Source organism: Andrographis paniculata, unplaced genomic scaffold (genome assembly GCF_009805555.1).
Source record: "Andrographis paniculata isolate CXL003 unplaced genomic scaffold, ASM980555v1 Contig78END, whole genome shotgun sequence".
In the NCBI taxonomy this organism is placed as follows: Eukaryota; Viridiplantae; Streptophyta; class Magnoliopsida; order Lamiales; family Acanthaceae; genus Andrographis; species Andrographis paniculata.
Window position 1 is genome coordinate 4,705,723 of NW_026137615.1, and position 19,265 is coordinate 4,724,987.

General features: G+C 35.9%; 4 protein-coding genes across 8 annotated transcripts; 3 read left to right on the plus strand and 1 right to left on the minus strand.

Annotated features, from left to right (window-relative positions):
* The first annotated feature begins 1,895 nt into the window (after positions 1-1,895).
* LOC127239724 (serine/threonine-protein kinase ATG1c-like) lies at positions 1,896-7,874 on the plus strand. 3 transcript variants are annotated; one of them, XM_051258003.1, is made up of 14 exons: positions 1,897-2,444; positions 3,011-3,131; positions 3,206-3,264; positions 3,640-3,704; positions 4,160-4,253; positions 4,316-4,396; positions 4,495-4,603; positions 5,056-5,128; positions 5,214-5,575; positions 5,666-5,713; positions 5,816-6,018; positions 6,227-6,518; positions 6,873-6,943; positions 7,235-7,874. In XM_051258003.1, exons 1-14 carry the CDS (start codon positions 2,202-2,204, stop codon positions 7,475-7,477), a joined length of 2,064 nt encoding a protein of 687 aa, XP_051113960.1. In that variant the 5' UTR covers positions 1,897-2,201; the 3' UTR covers positions 7,478-7,874. The 3 variants fall into 3 exon arrangements, with proteins under 3 accessions (XP_051113959.1, XP_051113960.1, XP_051113957.1); XM_051258002.1 differs by having other exon boundaries at positions 1,896-2,444; positions 5,220-5,575; positions 5,666-6,018; XM_051258000.1 differs by having other exon boundaries at positions 5,666-6,018.
* Positions 7,875-8,292: 418 nt separating this feature from the next.
* On the minus strand, positions 8,293-10,893 carry LOC127239542 (uncharacterized). The gene is made up of 7 exons (XM_051257742.1): positions 10,461-10,893; positions 9,907-10,083; positions 9,634-9,783; positions 9,239-9,340; positions 9,062-9,132; positions 8,904-8,971; positions 8,293-8,781 (listed from the first exon to the last, which is right to left on the minus strand). The coding sequence occupies exons 1-7, from the start codon at positions 10,674-10,676 to the stop codon at positions 8,543-8,545; spliced, it is 1,023 nt and encodes a 340-aa protein (XP_051113699.1). The 5' UTR covers positions 10,677-10,893; the 3' UTR covers positions 8,293-8,542.
* Positions 10,894-12,514: 1,621 nt separating this feature from the next.
* On the plus strand, positions 12,515-15,353 carry LOC127239977 (probable proteasome inhibitor). Its single transcript, XM_051258382.1, has 9 exons — positions 12,515-12,764; positions 13,055-13,229; positions 13,323-13,469; positions 13,763-13,852; positions 14,331-14,405; positions 14,530-14,561; positions 14,649-14,712; positions 14,789-14,866; positions 15,047-15,353. Exons 1-9 carry the CDS (start codon positions 12,590-12,592, stop codon positions 15,117-15,119), a joined length of 909 nt encoding a protein of 302 aa, XP_051114339.1. The 5' UTR covers positions 12,515-12,589; the 3' UTR covers positions 15,120-15,353.
* Positions 15,354-17,745: 2,392 nt separating this feature from the next.
* Positions 17,746-19,219, plus strand: LOC127239864 (uncharacterized). Of its 3 annotated transcripts, none has more exons than XM_051258211.1 (6): positions 17,747-17,987; positions 18,074-18,263; positions 18,408-18,492; positions 18,586-18,767; positions 18,927-18,987; positions 19,068-19,219. In XM_051258211.1, the coding sequence occupies exons 2-6, from the start codon at positions 18,120-18,122 to the stop codon at positions 19,082-19,084; spliced, it is 489 nt and encodes a 162-aa protein (XP_051114168.1). In that variant the 5' UTR covers positions 17,747-17,987; positions 18,074-18,119; the 3' UTR covers positions 19,085-19,219. The 3 variants fall into 3 exon arrangements, with proteins under 3 accessions (XP_051114170.1, XP_051114168.1, XP_051114169.1); XM_051258212.1 differs by having other exon boundaries at positions 17,747-17,954; XM_051258213.1 differs by lacking the exon at positions 19,068-19,219 and having other exon boundaries at positions 17,746-17,987; positions 18,865-18,987.
* The last annotated feature ends 46 nt before the right edge of the window (positions 19,220-19,265 follow it).

Below are 19,265 nucleotides of genomic sequence, written 5' to 3' on the forward strand. Positions count from 1 at the left end.
CGACCTAATGTAGACAATATAAGAATTTCACAGTTAAATAATATAGTGATTTTTATTATTATTTCATCGGCTAATATGCATAGAAGAGTATTAAATTTTAATAAATTAAATCGAACTGTGACCAGATTTATTGGACCTATTTTTATAGGTTTATATACAATTTTTTTTATACAGATTCAATTTTTGCACAATACCTATTTTTGTGGCGTTGGATGTGTGAAATACCAATTTGTTTGAAAGATTTGATTAATTTCTATTTTTTATAAAATAAAATTTATAAAAAATAATAAATCAAATATTTATTTTTATTTTTATATTCAAAATATCAAACAATAATATCTGTTCATATTATAATATGAGTAATCGTTCTTCTTATAGTCTCACTTCACCAAGTGAGAATAGTGTATTATGATTGGATCTACACGCTTATGGATTGTCATTGTTAGGTTGGAAAATTATATGTTTGTGGGCTGCCATGATTGGACCCTTGCTTATAACAGTTTCTCTCTTTACAGTTTTAAAAATAAAATTTTATGAATTGAATGTTTAAAATGATAGGTGTGATATAGGGAATATAAATATATAGAAATTTTTAATTGAATAAAACATCAAAATAATGAATTTAAAGATGTAATATAAATTTACAAGCCAACATTGATGGTGAATTTCTTTCAATAAAACTTTATATGTAATTCATCCAAAAGATAACATATATGGTGGATGTGTTTGTTTGTAGGATTTTGCCAAAAATCAATTATTTATCCAAAATTTTCTCCTCACATATATCAAATCAAACATCTATTTTTTATTTTTTATATTATACTAAAAAAAATTATCATATCAACTCCTATTCACCTTACACCATACAACTATTCTAATTTAAAATTTTACTATTCAAATCTAATTCAAAATCCAAACTCCCAAACAAACACACCCATTGTATAATTATTTTCTCATGTTGATTACAATTAAATAAATACATTTATTCTACGATGGTAAACGGACATAAAAGTAGTCAACGACAAATGTGACGTAGTATGCGCACAATTTTATTCTTTTTGCACTCTAAACCAACTTGTTAGTTGTTACGAGAGGCGGATAGCTACATATTGTTCTTTATGAATAGTGACAAAAAAAAATATTTCAAAATGGATATACAGATGAATTAAAGACTAAATAACTGTCGTTTATTACATAAAAGAATGAATTCGTGTTGATTTATTTATTTATTTTTATCATATCAAATAAATATATTTCTTAAAATCATTCATACTATCCAAGAGATGAATATTTTAAAATAACTTCTTTAAAATTCTTTCCTTTTTTTCAAGGTGAAAAAAATAAAAAGATTACAACATATTAAAGGCAACAATAAAGGAAAAATTAGTTGTTGCAAATATTAAAATCAATCTTTGTTTAAAAAAAACATTACCATCCATAAAAGTGAGTTTGGTATTGTAAAAATAACACTCAGTGACTTTATTCCATTAATTTTATTTTTATTTTTAATTCCATTATTATTAAATAGAAAGATGATAACAAGAGATACCTAAAGAAAATTAAAATAGATTTATATATCAAGTTCTTAGCTTTATCATGTATTTTTACTTTAATATTGTATATATCATATATTTTATATATAAACATAAAATTGTTATTAAATATAAAATTAAAATAAATAAATAAAATACACATTTTTTTAGTTTTTTTTTTTTATTCCGGAAATATTGGGAGGTTTTCGCATGTGGATAATTCATTTAAAAAGAAAACGGGCTGTAGCCTCAGCCAATAAAGCTCCGCCGCGTGTCCCCTGGCAACGTTGGCTTTTATGGTAGCTGTCGCGACCAAATAACACCGATGGGCTGCACTGCACGCCAGACGGGAAAAATTAAAAACCCACACTCCTTTAATCATCATCGTCAAACTGAGAATGCTAATCACTCGCCATTAGTTTAATCTTGTAGTTTTACAGTAGAAGATATCTTCTCCGTCTCCATAATCATCGTGACCAATGTTCGCTCCAAGAAAACCCTAAATTAAGATTCCCTTTTCGTCTCCGCTTAGTTCCCAAAAGAGGACGCAAGAAATAGGCCCCGGAACCCATAGTATACTATTCTATTAAAGCCCATAAGCAAACCCTTTTCAATCCCTTTATTCTGTCTCGTCTTTACTGGTTCGGGGAGGATAATCGAGGTTTTGCAATGGCGCAGTCGTCAAGGAGATATTATACAGTCGGGGATTATGTGATGGGAAGGCAGATAGGGTCGGGATCGTTTTCGACAGTGTGGCACGCCCGCCATCGCGTCCACGGCACAGAAGTGGCGATCAAGGAAATCATCACCGCTCGATTGAATTCCAAGTTGCAGGAAAGCCTCAAGTCTGAGATAGTTATCCTTAAAGGAATCAATCACCCGAATATTATCCGTTTGCACCACATGATCGAGGTCCTTACTTTGATTCTCTTCTTTTGTTTATATATTTATTATTAATACTGAAATTTTGATTGAGGAAAAATAAGATGCGAGGTCAAGGTGTTGGTAATTTATTGCGTGCTTTATTTATTGTTGCTTTTAACTATGCTGGAGTGGCGAAATCTGGAGTTAATGATTGCCTTGTTGGTTGTGGCTTTTAAACCTTATAAGATTGGCTTCTGGATTGTGCATATGTTGCACATGGATACAGCATCTTTAAATTGCCTTTAGTTGCTTCCTTTACTGGGCTCCATGGGTGTGCCAATTATGTAGTTTGAAGCGGAAGATTTCTATAAATTCTAGGTGTATTGGTATTTTTGAAACTTCTGCTTTCTTATGGTTTGCATTTAGATGTGCTGTGTTTGATCTAGAAGCGATTTCGGAATGATGAATTTTTTTCTTCCGATATGATAATATGTTTTATTGGTATTTTGTGACACTTATTCTTTCTTATGTTCTGCATTTAGATGTGCTGTGTTTGATCTATAAGTGATTTCGGAATGATGAATTTGTTTCTTCCAATATGATAATATGTTTAGGAACCTGGGAAGATTTTCATAGTGTTGGAGTACTGCAAGGGAGGTGACCTTTCAATGTACATTCAGCAACGGCAGGGGAAAATCCCCGAAGCAACAGCAAAGCACTTTATGAAGCATCTTGGTATCTATTTTCTTGTTTTTTCCTGTTTCACTCACAGAACATATCATGTGATGCATAATATATTACTCTTTCAGCTGAGGGTCTGAAAGTTCTTCGTGATAACAACCTCATACATCGTGATTTGAAGCCTCAGGTTTGCAATCAAAACTACAATTCTACTGTTTTCGTTTTGTAAGTGTATCAGCTATTGACCTTCTTTCAATGACAGCCAAGTTCTATAAGAGTGGTCGTTTGTCAATTCATTTGTCAATTGCTAGCCAGCCGAAATTTCGGTTTCATAATCTTTGTGTTGGAATACTAGATGAAATAATGAATAAAATGTTCAATGTTGATAAATCCAACTAAAATTTCCGAGATACATTGCGTTAGTGAAATGTTACAACCATTCATACACACATTCACTAATTCTTCCTATATCTTCCTTGTATTGACTCTTTATTGATATGCTGTCATATCCTGGTATCTTCATTGACATGTTCCATATGTATGGTGTCTAAATTTGGAACAGAATCTTCTCCTTTCCACTAATGAAGATAGCAGCATTTTGAAGATTGCTGATTTTGGCTTTGCAAGGTGCAGTTCTCTTTTCTGAAACACTTACATTTGTTTGCTGGCTTATATTGTTTGGTTTGTGGTAGCACACATACACGTGCTTTCTATGTCGACTCAAAGTCTGATAGTGCTGCTCATCAGTCATGCAAAACTTGACAAAGTTCTATTTGTCTTTGCTGGTTGGGTAGTAGGAAATCACTTTTTGAATAGTTGAAGACTATTTTAAATGGAAATACAAAGGTTTAGGGACGCTGGAGATATGGAGAAAGACATAAAAGAAAGATGGGAATTTTTTGCCACAATGGATGGTGTATGTTAATGCGCACTAAATTTGTTGGGGGACCCAAAATTAGTGTGCCTAGAAAGTCTAGAAGACTAGAACTGATAAATAACAAATATCATGCTAATATTTACTCAAGAATGATCGGCTGTATAAGGATCGAAATTATGGGTTCAGAACTATTTCTTTATTACAGATCTCTACAGCCTAGAGGCCTTGCTGAAACCCTGTGTGGTTCACCACTGTATATGGCTCCCGAAATTATGCAGCTCCAGAAGTATGATGCAAAGGTGAGATATGCACATTACATTTTTACCAGCCTCCTTTGTCTAATTACTTTATCATATTGCAGGCAGATCTCTGGAGCGTTGGGGCCATTCTTTTCCAGCTGGTCACAGGAAGAACGCCTTTTACAGGAAGTAATCAGATACAGGTGTTTTCATCTTACTCAAATAATAGTGTATGCTTCTTACAGCTGAACTAATGATTATTTTGTAGTCGTGTTAATCTGTATATTGATTTATTTTGCAGCTGCTTCAAAACATCATTAAATCAGGAGAGCTACAGTTCCCGCCTGAGGCCGTAGGTTTGAGCCCTGAATGCATAGATTTGTGTAGGAGACTGTTGCGGCGTAACCCAGGTAGTTTCTTTGTATAGAATATGCCTCTTGCTTTGTAGTTTAAGCACAAATAAGAAGATGAATGATTTTTTAGTGCCTTTTATCAATGATATTTGATGCAGAAGGGCTAATTATATGACTCTTGTCTTAATTAGTACAAAAAGGAAACCTATCTATGAGCACATCATAATAATTGAGGAAATCATTTCTTGAAACCTTATCTGATAAAGTAAATAGCACAATTACCAATTAAGTCTGTTAAGGGTAAAGTAATCTTGTGATTCAGAATAATCAACCTCGTCTCAACAATTTGTAACACATACAAGCTTGCACGAGGCATTTATCTTGTCCTATTTGTTTATATCTCACCATCAATGACCTTACTGAAACGTCACTGTGCTTACGCAAACCATTGTGTAATTTATTGCGCTTCTTTTGTTCATTTATGTTCCTGGAATTCCTGCTTTCCACAGTGGAGCGTTTGACATTTGAAGAATTTTTCAACCATCTATTTCTTTCTGGGAGGAAGCCAACAGAGTTTTCCAGGTAAACAAGATTAATGTGTTTAGATAATCCACGGCACAAAAGTTTTTGTATTTCTGAACAAATTAAGCTTATGTCATGTGCTTAGGAATAGACAGTCAGAAAGATTATTGGATGAGTTCTCTTCGTCTGGGAGGACTGCAGATGAAATTACACAAGAAGATTGCTTGCCTTTTAGTATAGATTATGATTCTAGTGGACCTGATGGCAACCAGTTGTTTCTAAGTAAATCTTCCAAGAGATCCATGCATGGATTTTCTCTCGATTCAAAATCCGAGCAGAAAGCTCTATCGACTCTTGCCAATAGAAGAGATTCCTTCAAGGATAATATTACTACACATAAAACAGAAATTGAAGGGTCTAGTCTTGGCAGCCACCAACTTTCAGAGGGAAACCTTAAAGAATCTCTTAAAACCATGGATCTCGGTTCACTAGATAATCTTCCAAAAGGTGATCTTCTGCATTCTTAGTATTATTGTGCAGGTTATGATGTTGCTTATGATATATGTTTTTGTAGTCTAATTTGCATCAACTTTACAGTTGTGGATTCTCTGGAGTCCATCGACCAGGATTATGTCTTTGTATCAGGTCCTCCACTAGACTTATCGTCTTCAGCATGCCCTTCTAAGACAAGCCAATTTCTATCTAAAACTGACAGTCCACTTATTGATTCTGGAAATATGACCTCAGCAAGGGGTCAAATGCCAGCAATAGGTCGAGCAACTGGTGAGGTTGATAATACTGGGATTCTAGAAAGTCGCCCTACTCCTAGCGCCTTGCAAGGATCGATGGACATAACTAACACTCTAGACCAGCCGTCAACAGACTGCATGACACGAATCAAGTCATTGCAGCATTATGCATCTTCCATAACTGATTTAGTGAGTGATAAGGTAACTCATGACACTTAATCGAGACATATATGTCTGTAAGCTCTAAAAATTATGAAATTGTGAATCTTTTCCTATAGTGCAACTTATTTGTTCTGACACTGAACACAATAATTTTGAAGAAAAAGGTGTCTGCAGGTATATATAATTTGCAAATAAATGTTGTGTTCTATCATGATGTGTAAACTGACTAAATTCTGTGGGTTGCTAGATTCGGGGAAGAAAGCTATTAGAAGCATTTTCCATTCAGCTGGTACTTCTTGCTCTATGGAAGCAAGCATTGCAAATTTGCCACACTTATGCTGCATCTGTGAATGAAGTGAGTTCAAGTGAGGAGACTTCAGAACTGAGAGAAGCCTCTAATGTTCAACACATCCCAGATGCGCGAGAGGGTCTTGACATTTCTAATTCTGAGGGGATGCAGGATATCATCTCACAGATAGAGAGAACATTTCTTCATGAAGTTGGAAATGCTGAGGAACTTTCCAAAATGATAGATCCTGGTATGGCTGTGTGGTCTTTTCCTTCTTTTTCCGAGGTCACTTTTCTTGATTGTGACTTGTTCGTGTTGGCAATGCCTGTCTTGGATTGTGCATCTTATGCTATTGATTTTGGGTGGTGCTATACTTATTAATAGTTTTCTTATGTGAAAGTTACTTATAGAAAGGAGACAAAGCTAGATGATATAGTTATGTAAATGTCTTGTGCCATATGCTAGATATATGCTTATATACGGAGACTGTGCAGAACTGTGTTTAAGGAATACAACATACTGATGACATACATGAGCTAAAAGCTTCATGTGTTTACAAAATTATGGAAACTTGACAGTTTTGTAAATACCGTTTTCTTCACAGGAAATATGGAGATGCCAGATGCAATGGATCTGATATATCAGTCTGCCCTTGCCCTGGGCAAACGTGCAGCGGTGAGTTATTATTATTATTTGCAGTTGTTAAGTTCCATAAGCAGATCATGTTGAGCCGATTGTTTAGGGTGTGTTTACTTATGATATATTTGTATTTTTTGGGTTTTTATGTTCTTAAAATGAAATAGTTGTCAGATGTATGTTTGAACGAAAAATTAGTTTTGTTTGTGATTTTTTTTGAAGGGAAATTTGTAGATTGAAAAGTTGAAGAGAAAAAAAGAAATTGATAGAAATCACAAGTAAATATTCCCAAAATTTCTCACCATATGCTCTTTTACTGTGCTGGTACAGGTTGATGAATATTTGGGGGAGATTGAAAATGCTGTGCATTGCTATTCAAAAGCAGTGTGTTTACTGATGTTTATTCTAGTGGAAGCATCTTGTTTGATCCTGAATCCACCATTTTCCCTCACAAGCTCGGATCGGTACCGTATTCAGAGCTACATTGATATACTGAATAACAGACAAAGCATTTCACAGTCTCAAATAATGGCTATTTTCAAAGCAGATGAAGATCGGCCTTGCCCTTCATGAATCTTTGTGACATCCCACCCGGGCTTTTCTGTATAATTGTGTACAGTAATTCATTAGTTGGGAACAATTACTTATTCCTTTGTTTATTTTCTTTCTCATTGAAGTGGTGAATGGATGGGAATGTTTGGCATGTGCTATCAAAACTGTATATATATTTATGGGAGGGTGAAAGTTGGGGAGAAGTTGTCCCATAAGGGATGGCCTGATTGTGTAGGGTTGGATTTGTGACCGTGCCTCAGGTCACCTGTCACACATGGTTAGCCTAGTGTAACTTGTGTGTCGGGCCTAGTTTGCGGGTTATTAGCTTCTTGAAGCAAGTTCTTTTGTTTATTTATTTATTTTGGTGACATTTGTATTGTGCTCTTCTTTTATCTCATGAATTTGAAGGATTGAAGCTTGTAAAGCAATTATATTTTGTTGGTGGTGTCAAATTTGATACTTGTCATGCGTAGCTTTACTCTTTCAGGATATGGATTGAGCTATTTTGCTGTAACAAAAAGCATTAAACCGGGCTCTGTCTACAGTTTTGGAACTTTTGGTAATTTCTCAAAATAAATACAAACTCTCGATATTCTGTAAAAATAAAATATAAATGCCTAAAATAATTTTATTATATAATATAAATATAAAGATATTTGTATAATATGTTGTAAATTTTTAAGATATTTGTTACTAAAAAAAAAATTAAGAATTCGTTGTGGGACATAATGTTGTAAATTATTAAAGATAATTTTTATAAAAAAACCATAATGTTCCAAAACATAAGTCGGACACAATCAACACTATAAATGAAAACAAAAACGAGGCTCCACTAATGAACTTGATTCAAAGAATGATATTTCTCGTGAAAAAGATTAGACACCAATCAGCTTGATGACATTCCTACAATCAAATCTGAAGCACCTCACAAGCTAAATGTAGCAGCAACCACAAAATTTTCTGCCACAGAAACGTTCCCAAAATCGCATAAAAGGAAACGGGCTACCTATATCCAGTTGCAGTGTGTTTAAGCCAAAGTGGAACCCATTAATGCTTTCCATGGCCATAATAAAATTGCCTCATCGATTAACTGAATGACCCCTCTGAAAGTAGCTTCTTAAGTGTTTCATAGGTCATGAATGCAATTCCTACGCCGGGAACAACCTTGTAGTATTCAGGCATGATTCCTCTATATAAACCACGGAAGCCTTCTGCTCGAATGATGTGTTTGAATGTCCCAAACAAACCCATGTCATACACATTGGCACGCCCTGCAGCACCTTCCAATTGCATTCTTCGTCGAACAAGGTCCAAAGGAAATGTTGCTGCAGTGAACCACCACAGGAATAAAAAGAGGATCAAATTGCAGAACAGAAAGAGCCATTGGAGCCTGCCCTAGTGATTTCAGAAGCATACCCAAGCAGGTAAAATATTACATTCCACTGACCTGTTGATGACGCGATACCAGAAAGACTGCCGCATGCCAAGCTGACCAGAACTGTGGAATCATCAGGCCTGATGGAAAGATGAAGTGTTATCTTCACGTACTTTATTCAGAGCCAAGATCATATGATACAGATATTTAACTAACTTATCTTTTTGTACCTTCTAGAGTGCCAATAAGATCTCAGGCTCTCATAAACCGTAAAGCTTATAGCTATACTGGGTCCGACGCCCTGCAGCCAAAGGGAAAAATGGAATGAAAGATGTTAAAGAAAACTTCAAATAAACACAGATGATCGCTACTCTCAAGTTTTAATATAAGAATGAAAAGAGAAATACCAGTAATGTTGCCCCCAACCCTTTGTACAAGCCAAGAAAACCTTCATTTGTGCAGATGGTAGTAAAAGCATGGCTTATCCCATGATAGTAGGCGACACTCCTCTGCATGGTTAAAGAACAACTATTATGTCAAAATAGGATATATCGCAGCATAAGGCACCATAAACAAGTAAACAAACATGTCAAGAACAGAACCTAAAAACATATCATGATATGTAGAGGCGATGATTCAGTATTGAAAAGGACAAAGAAAAGGCCCCACAAACTATCCCTCTTTACATTAAATTGTTCATAGAGTCAGGGGATTGTCAGGAACTTGAAGGAAACAATTTCATCAAGCTCCCTTAAATTAAGTTCAGCAATAATGTATTTTTAACAGAATACTAGTCTCGCACCTGTGCAGCAAGCCGTGTCCTGATAAGATCCAATGGATATGTTGTAGAAGCGGCAGTTATTCCTGCCAAGCCACCACCTACAAAGTGCACAAAAGCATCTGTGTTTGCATTGCTCCTGGGTCCATCAAGACCCGGAATTGACTTTAGTATCTGCAAAAAAATTTGAACTTCCAGTTAAAATGGCAGTGATGCATGAGAAAACCTTCATGAATATTGCAATAAACCAATCTTTTGGCAGTGCTAGAACAATACCACGTCTTAAAAAAGACTCACACTCTTATATTTTTCGTAGGCATAAAAGTTGACTGAAGAATAAGGAAGCCGATGAGCTATTGTAACCAAATTTCCTTTCCAAAAAGCTCTAACACCTTCTTCATTAATTATCCGCGATGCTTCATGCCATATGCAGGGCTTACTCATCAAAGCAACATCTGTGTGCATCCCTTGAATCTACAAAGAGTATTTATGAATATGCATTTAATTAGGCGTCCAGATTAGAAACAGGTATCAGCCATAAATATAATATACGCAACAAAGTTGAATTCTTGATACTATTTGTGACGTTTGGACCTCAGATGTAGAGCCAAAAAAAACAAGATACAAATAGAATAAACTCATCCCCATTAAATAAATTCAGTACGAAATTGTTTTATGATTGAGTAACTATAAATCTACAAATATAAACTAAAAATCAGTGCAAAAGAATTGCTTCCATGTTCATTACGTTCTTTTACCAAAAAAAGGTTTTCTCAAACCAATGTCGAGCGTTTAGAATATGTACCACCTCCGATAAGACGGAGAGGAAGGGAAGAATGAGAAGAGGAAACCTGAAAAAGAATGGTAAGCCGGGCAAGCGGTGCAGTACAAGTCTTGCTAAAAGCTCCGGCAATGCCGCCGGCGAGAAGTTGCGGCACAGTCCCAATCTGCGATATCTGCGGTTGTTGATGCTGCTGCGGCGTCGATGGAGGCGGAGACCGCGCTTGGTGATGCTGAATTAACTTCCTCGCAGCAGACGCACCGTCCATTCCCACTCTAGCCTCCATCAATTACTAGCAGCAGTATGGCCAATCAAAATCCAACTCCCCTTCACCGCTCAAACGCAGCTACCGATGGACCAGACCTCCCGAATTCCGCGGGATCACAGAGTAAATCCAAATCGAAATCAATGGCGGCCAATATATCACCGCGTTCATACTTTGAATTATTCTTACTCTAAAGTCGGTCCGTCAGTCCTCCACCTTAAACCCCCAAAACCCTAGAAGTAGGTTCATTCCAATCGAATATTCTGACGCGCATATATTAAAGTCGCGCTTATGCTCCAGCGACTTTAAGAAGCCTGTTTGTGGCCCACAACTAATTGGGCCTATTTTGGGCTGAAATCGGTCCAATCTAATTAAACCTTACCATCGGCCCATTATAAGTTGGTCTAAGAAAATCAATACAATTTAAAGCCCATTAATCCCATTGACCTCTCTCTCTCTCTCTCTCTCTCTCTCTCTCTCCCAACTTGTTGATAATCAAGCAGGCAAGAAATAAAGAAATGGAAGGAGAAATGTAGTGAGTGTCCAACAGTGCGACAGGACAGTTCCTGGCAATCAAAAACATCTTGTAAGAGGGTGGGAGGGCAAGCTGCTTTAATCTAATGGCCAGACCAGACATGACAACCATGCATTTTGTTTATAGTCGATAATATCAATCAATCTTTCTAAAAATATTCTACTTAATTCTCACAGAACATTTTCAATAATATACACAGAGATACGGTCTGATTGATCCTGCTGATTTGTCCCTGTTCCTGTTCCTGTTCCTGTTCCTGGGGCATGGATTCTTGTTTGTTCGATTATTTTCTTGCAGAACTATCATGAAATAAATCAACACAAAGTATATAATTATTGTTGGATCATGTCCCCTGGATTCTTGATCCAGCTGTAATTGCAAACCCTCTGCTGGAAAATGCATTATATAATGCCTCTACACGTGCATCGCCTCAGCTCAGACAGCACAGCCCCGTTTTCTTCCCTCCTTCAAAATATTCATTTCATTCCTCAAATCCAACAAAATGAACTTTCCAAGATCCTCCCTTTTTCTCTCTCTACCTCTCTCCCTCTATAAGTAATTGTCCCATCGACACTCTACAGAACAGATCCAACGTCTCAAAAGAAAAAAAAAAAAAGAAACATAAATATGGCTGCTTTTCTTGCATCCTGCTGCATCTGCTTCATCTTGGGCTTAAGTTTATCAATGGCAGAAGAAACCGTACCAACCGCAGGGATTCCCACTGCACGCAAACTCGGCCCAGCCCCAGCGGAGAGTCCCGGAGCAGAAGTCCAAGTGCCGGAAAAAAGCCACAGCCACCGTCACGGCATAGATAAATCGGTGGCCGGCGGCGGCGTGATTGTCGGCGGCTTAGCCACCACTTTTTTAGTAGCCATTTTCTGCTACATCAGGGCCACAAGCAGGAAAGCTGCTGCTGAGCCTGTTTCTCCTACAATTTCAGATCACTCGTCCCCTCCAACTTCCAAAATCAATATTGTCCAGATTGCTCCCAAATCTTAATTAGTAGAAACTAATAAGATATACACACATTCTATTCTGTATTTACTAAGATTTTTATGTGTAGTGTAAATGTGTAATGTACATAAATAATAAAATATTCGTTCAGTACACAAAAATTTTATTAAATTAATTAATTATTTTAATTTTAATATAGAATAATTTGTAATAATTATGGTAATGGTATACAAACAACTAAAGTGACCTCAGCAAGTATTATCAAATCAGACAAATAGTAAAACTGGGCTGGCCCAGTAATAATATCCAGGCCCAATATGTTAAAAGTTTTGATTTAATTTAATTTTATAAAATAATTTTTGATAATTATACGCCGACCTTCGACGGTGAAATTTGTAGCGTCGGGAGCACGCAAAACTAGTAGGAACTGAGGAAGATCTCGTCTATGGCGACCGAACAATCGATGTTGGCAGTAATTCGGGCGGCTCGGCCGTCGTTCCGGAATCGATACGACAAGGCTGCGTTCGCACTTCACGCGGCGTTTCTATCGGCTGGTTTTGTGCTGAATGCGACTGGGGCTGCTGCGTCGGGCGATGATGCTCTGGCGTCTTCGTCTTCCGGTAATACCAACGATTCAGCTCAATTTAGTTGCGTTGAACTATCTTGTTCGGAAACTTATTTGTGCGATTAACTAATCTATTCAATAGATGGAGCGTTGTTTTCCTTTCATTTCGCGGTTATTGTTACTTTTACATTTTTTCATATATGGTTCGTACTGAGATCCATGGACCTCTACAGTTAGGGTTTTCGTGATTATGTTTATTTGGTGGGCCTAGTTTTTATGAAAATCTCGTGTTTTATGAATAATATTTCATGCCTGCTTATGCTCCTGCTTTTGGAACTTGAACAGATGAAGTGGGGTTGGACAACTGGAATGAGGTTGAAGATTGCTATGCATTTGTATATTCTAGCCCTCAGAAACGCTCCAAAAAGGTTTTGGTTAAGTGTCTTGTAATGAATGACAAATTGTTTGTTGATGCTTTAGAGGAAGGTGACAAATCGCAGCCTATGCATCTTGAAATCAAGTAAGAGAATACATCTTTATTCCCGTTTTCTGATATTTGATGTGTTATCCTGGTCTTGATCAACTGAGGAACACTTATGATGTGGGTATACAGTGTTGCAGAGTATGTAGGAGATAATGGAGGTGGAAATTACAGTTCACAATTCAAGAACCTGGGAAAGCTGGCAGGTGATATCAATAAGGAACTTTTGGGTAAACTGGATGGTATTTCATCTGCTGGTTCTTCTTCTCAGCCATCAAGGTAAGTTTATCTGTTTGTTGTGAGGTGCATAATCCTGAATTTAACTAGAAATGTTGGCAGTGAGGATCTGTTTTAGGAGCAGTAAAGCACATGGCCATTAAAACAGCGACAAAACATAGTTAAAAACATGTGTCAATATGTTGGTCTCTCATTCTTACATTATATACCTTGTTAGAATAAATTAGCTCTTTAATAGTGTGGCTGCTTAGATGTTTTTGTTTTTGCACCATAATTTTTTTATAGTTGTGTGTGTGTGGCCAAGATTTAAGTGTATCTTTTGATATTGGTTGCAGTTCAGAGGCTAATTTGAGAGATGATAGAGGCAATAGACCTGTTGCTGATGTTAATACAGAAGATCCTTACGTTTCTCCTTTGCTTTCTCGGTAATGTTTTATTAATCACTGAATTGAAGCTACTGATAGACGTGAAAGCACTTCAACAATGTGTTCTGTGAACTATATTTATTTTTCAAAGTTATTGTGCTTGCATAATGATGACTTGCTTCCTTTTTTAAGCTTTGCGGATATTATTTGTCCAACACTTTCATTCTCCTTGATCAACTGTGACCTAATTTGTTTTTAATGCTGGATGTAGTGTCCATTAGAAGGATTATAACAGTTTTTCATTGGTAAGGAATTATGTGAAGGATTAGTTGTGTTCCCCCACTCTGTAGCTTAAGTTTTATGGAAGGTTTCATGAAATGAGACTTTTGCTTCTGTAAGATGTCCATGGTGCTTTTTAATTGGGAGGGTGGTGGGGGTGTCTTTATTTCTGGTTTCCTCCATTGCTTGTGTTGTGGTGCTAATTGCCCAAAAGAATTTTCGTTTTGTTTTATAATTGTCTTTCTCATATTTTATGCAGTATGGTTCCTCCAGTTTATGATCCAAGACATAGTGATCTCCTTCCTGGGCCTGGTGCTGGAATGTATCCTACTAGGTTTGTCCTTTTGTTATGGTTTTTCCACTCGATGGTTGCTGATTTGCAGTGCAGTCCAAATTTCATTGTCTCATTTGTGATAGTAACGGATGGTTTATTATAATTTATGATGTATCTATTGCAGGGGTGATCTTGGTGGTGGAAGCAGTTTAATAGGTCTGTATCTTATTATCCCATAGCTTCTTGAACCTAGTATATGCATGCTACTACTGATATTCTAAATCTTGAATAATTTCCATGCAGGTCCCCATGATCCAATGTTCGGGATAGGTGGTGGCAGGCAGCCTGTATTCCCTGGAGGTCAACCGTGAGTCCCCTCTCCCCCTCCTTTTGTATTGTAAGCACATCCTTGTTTGCTCAATCTTGATTATTTTTCTTGTTAGGGGTGTGCCACCTGGTGCCCGCTTTGATCCATTTGGACCGCCTGGTGTTCCAGGTTTTGAGCCTGGTCGGTTTGCCAGGTATTTTACCACATTTCTCCCCTTCCTGGTTGATTCTTACTGCGCGACACACAATCTACATTCATAGACTGCAAAATAGCTCTAAAAGGAAGTAAAGCTAATAGGATCTTCGGGGAGAAACATAAATGTAATGACGCCTGTGTTCCCAATTCCACGGTATTCATGTATTTTCCTGTGCAGAAATCCACAAAGGCCCGGTGGAGGAACACACCCGGACCTGCATCACTTCCATGACGGCGCAGATTTCATATGAAGGACCTGTTCTTGTTATGTTTATCCACGAGTCTGAGTCAGAGAATGCCCTACTTTTTGTGGTAAGTTGGATGTGGATAAAATGTATTTTGTTTTCTCACCTGACCTACTACTTACTTACTCTATTAGCAATACTTTCCTCATCCTTGAGCTCAATCTTAAAATCACCTTTGTGCGAATCCTGTTCCTGTGGATCAATAATATATATAAATGTTACTAGGCTCCCTTACCTTTATCAAGGCGTTATCTCATTTCATTGTCTTGTAGTAATCAATCTCAAGTCTTGCCATTGCCCTCATCCATCTAGATTTATTGGATCATGCATACACACTGCTAGAATAGAAAGGATTGGAGATGCTTTTGGCCACCCCCAACTCAATATTCTCATCAAACCATCTCGATTGCAAATGTGTGACAATCAATCAATGCAAGTGAATAATGCTCCAAAACATGCAAGCTCTGTTTTTCTCTTCCAATAAAAGCATTCAAAGAAATACAACATGCAAGATAATGTTAGAGAAGATAATGGCCAATAATAATAATAGTGATTTGATAGCTCTGCGCTACAACTGCCTCCAGCCTCCTCAGTCCTCAACTGTCTCTGAATTCTCAACTTTCAACAAAACAAAAGAATAAAGAAAAAAAAAGACTTTCAACAATGTGAATTATTATTATTCGTATGAACGGTACACTGATTATAAAAATTAATAGTAACTAATAAATACCTAAATATATAATTTTTATATATATATATATACAGTATAATGCCCCATGCAATGTGTTTGTTAAAAAGATTTGTGGATGATTGGGAATATTGATTGATTCTTCTCTCTAATAAAAAAAATGATGACTGGAATCTTTTCCCAAGTAGTAATAACTATTTACAAGCTTATCTCAATTTGTTGTTACCTGCCAAATAACTATTCACAAAAATCTTATCCCAAATTGTATTATTATTATTATATCCATGATATAATGCATTGTTGTATTGACAAACTGTCTGACAATCTTATCACGTTTTGTAGTGCAGGCAGCAGATAAACATACCATAGCAGTGCATGTTAGAATAGAATGATAAAGATTATTTTGGTTTGATTTGATGTGCAATTTGATTCTTCCATTTGCAAGAAACAAATGAAAATCAAATAGTACTAACAACAGCTTCAGCTCATTCTTATCTTCTTTTTTTTTTTCTTTTTTTTTTAATATTTAAATAATATATACTCCCTTCCCTTCCTATCCACTCAACTTATTCTTTTTTAAGTAGTAGTAGTACATTAAAAAATAACAAGAATTTGTTAATTATTAGAATATATAAGATAATTTTGAATTTTTTTTCCTTAAAAATATAAATATAATGAATACTTTAATATGAATAAAGAAAAAGTAAGTAAAAATGTTTTTTTTTTTTTTTTTTTTTTAATTTTGACTTGTCAGGCATGTATATATATATATAAGCAAAGAAAGAATAAAATAAAATTCTGGTTGATGCATCAGATCGATCGAAGTGGTGGAGCAGCAATCATGAGTGGCACAAAAATGGAAATGGAAATTGAAATTGTTTATTTTCTTATCAACTGCAGGCAGCATCATAATCAATCATTAATCGCGAATGAAATAATTATTATTATCATTATCCATCTGTGACAGAAACTTGTACCTCAAATTAGCAGCAGGAGACGACTGAGACTTGCTACATTCATTGTTATTGATTGAATGAGTACAAATTATAAGCAATACAAAGATGGTAGTAGTAGTAGTAGTAGTAGTAGAAGCAATGAAATATAATGGTCATAAATAAGATGTACGAATGAAATATAATGCTATAACAATTAGGATAAATCATTCGCATACCAACATGGAATGATTACATGTAGTTTCATCAACACTAATTTTGTGTCAATGAACTCAATATCTGATAAATGTAGTAAAAAAGAGTTTGGGAATATTGAGATTTTCAATTTATTTTAAATAATTAGTCAATAGTTAAGGCAGATAATATATATATATATTGTAACTAAATTAGAACATTAATTTAAAATAATTAGTCAATCATGAACGAGATAATATATATTGTATTATATAAAGGTGCTATATATATTATATTAATATTTCTTTCTTCTTAAATATTTACTAATTGGATCAAATTATGCTAAGGTAACCAGAGCTTTATATTATTATTGAACATAAATTATCAATTTCGATGAATCTCTTTCTTTTATATATATATATATATATATGAATCATCACAGTTTGTCATTTTCAATTCATCAATTTTATTTATTTAATTTTAATTTTTAATATGCAGTTATTAGAGTAATTTTAATTCAATCGTAACTCTATTTTTTTTAAAATTTAGAAAAATAAAAAATAAATTTAAAATTAAAAAAAAAAAAAAAGATGGCTCACAATTAAGGGACGCCAAATTTACCAAGGTTGGAGATGGGCTTATATTCAACTAAATACACATGTGCAATATGTCGATTAAATCACTATAATCACTTCTCTTTCTTTCAAATCTACTGAAAAGATATAGTGATAAAATTTGAATATAATAAAAAGAATATTAAATATTTTCCTAATCGGCGCACTGTCTGTCTGGATAACTGAAACCGAAAACGAATCAAATCCAAGAAAGCAAGAGAAAGAGAGAGAACGTAGAATTATCCAGCATATGTTATATATAGAGATAGATAGACATAGCCTGGCTCAGGCTCGGAGTCGGAGTCGGAGTCGGAGTCGGATGTAATATAAGTCGAATTGAGGAAAGTTGGAGCTAGTCTTGGCAGAGGCGACACACACACACTCTCTCTCTCTCTCTTGAGATTTGAGTGCAGTAATTGATCTGGGCTTTCTTTGGTTCATTTGTGTACTTATCATCATCTATCATTTCTCTAATTAGTTCATTCATAATTATACTTATTAACTAATTCTAATTCTGCTGCTGCTGTATAGTTGTTGAAGGTTTAGGGTTTCAGAAAGAGAGATTGAGAGAGAGGTCATGGAAGGAAGGAAGCAGACGGGTTCGGGTTCGGGTTCGTCATTTGCTTCCGATCTTTTCGGGGCTAAAGATTCGCCCGCAGCAGCTGATTCTTCTTTTTCTTCTTCTTCATCCTCGGGGGCTTTTCGTTCAATTTTCGCCAGAGTCAGTAATTCATCCAAATCATGCATTGCTACATACATACGATGAGTTTTGATTTCGTTTCTACTTAAAGAAGTGGATATTCTTACTATACATTATGAAAATGAATGTGAATCGTGTCGTGTCGTGTCTATTGTAATTTGTTAGGAGCCTCAGCCTCGGCCTCGGCCTCAGCCTCTGCAACTGTCTGGAGCTGACATGAAGAATGCATCTGTGACTGGGGGGATCTCCAGTTAAGTATTTTCATCAATGCCCGCCATTATATATATACTATTATATACCCTTCCTCATTAATTCAGGCAAGTTACTCACTCATCATTACCAGATTGCATTAATCATCCTGGGAGCTCGACAAGCGACAACTTTAACCCTTATTACCAATTAGAGCAAAAGGTGCAACAGCAGCAGCCGTTTCAATGGAGTTCGTCCATATATTATGGCGGTCAAGAGGTGTATTCTCAGCCTCAGAATGCTGCTGCTAACAACAACCCTGCTCCACTCACTACTGTCAGTCCCCTCCCCTTTCTCCACATTGAAATTAAATTGCAGAATATGTTTGTAGCACTGTTGGACCATAAGACACAAATATCTGTTTTCTGTGAAGATATATGTTCTTGCCTGATTTGAGGGATCTTGGCTGATGACTTTGTGAATCTCCATGTTCAGTTCAGTAAGGAAATCGGAGAAGATGACAAAGGGTCAGCTTCACGGGGAAACTGGTGGCAGGGTACTTACTTACTGTCTCTACTCATCCAATGCTCTTCCATTGATTCATTTCTTTTTTTTTTGTCTGTTTGTTTTCTGCAGGATCACTTTACTACTGAGAAAGATCCTACATGAAACCTGTAATTCACTATGGTTTCAATTCAATTCAATTCCCATGGACTCAAAAAAGATTTTGCCAATTTGTCTGTATGATTATAATAATACTGTATATATATTATGTGACGTTTGTTACTGCTGACTGTGTGGTAATGTATACCTTCTTCTTTCATGTCTTGTCTT

Excerpts from the sequence above, each read along its gene's own strand:
- LOC127239542 (XM_051257742.1), bottom strand. The coding sequence starts at position 10,676 with ATGGAGGCTAGAGTGGGAATGGACGGTGCGTCTGCTGCGAGGAAGTTA. Across the intron at positions 9,133-9,238 it reads GGTTGGGGGCAACATTACTG|GGCGTCGGACCCAGTATAGC; the intron begins GTATTTCTCTTT and ends CTTTGGCTGCAG. Across the intron at positions 8,972-9,061 it reads TCTTATTGGCACTCTAGAAG|GCCTGATGATTCCACAGTTC; the intron begins GTACAAAAAGAT and ends TCTTTCCATCAG.
- LOC127239864 (XM_051258211.1), top strand. The coding sequence starts at position 18,120 with ATGGAAGGAAGGAAGCAGACGGGTTCGGGTTCGGGTTCGTCATTTGCT. Across the intron at positions 18,264-18,407 it reads TTCGTTCAATTTTCGCCAGA|GAGCCTCAGCCTCGGCCTCG; the intron begins GTCAGTAATTCA and ends GTAATTTGTTAG. Across the intron at positions 18,493-18,585 it reads TGTGACTGGGGGGATCTCCA|ATTGCATTAATCATCCTGGG; the intron begins GTTAAGTATTTT and ends CATCATTACCAG.
- LOC127239724 (XM_051258000.1), top strand. The coding sequence starts at position 2,202 with ATGGCGCAGTCGTCAAGGAGATATTATACAGTCGGGGATTATGTGATG. Across the intron at positions 4,397-4,494 it reads CAGGAAGTAATCAGATACAG|CTGCTTCAAAACATCATTAA; the intron begins GTGTTTTCATCT and ends TTTATTTTGCAG. Across the intron at positions 5,576-5,665 it reads ACTAGATAATCTTCCAAAAG|TTGTGGATTCTCTGGAGTCC; the intron begins GTGATCTTCTGC and ends TCAACTTTACAG.
- LOC127239977 (XM_051258382.1), top strand. The coding sequence starts at position 12,590 with ATGGCGACCGAACAATCGATGTTGGCAGTAATTCGGGCGGCTCGGCCG. Across the intron at positions 13,470-13,762 it reads TCTTCTTCTCAGCCATCAAG|TTCAGAGGCTAATTTGAGAG; the intron begins GTAAGTTTATCT and ends TATTGGTTGCAG. Across the intron at positions 14,562-14,648 it reads TGGTGGAAGCAGTTTAATAG|GTCCCCATGATCCAATGTTC; the intron begins GTCTGTATCTTA and ends ATTTCCATGCAG.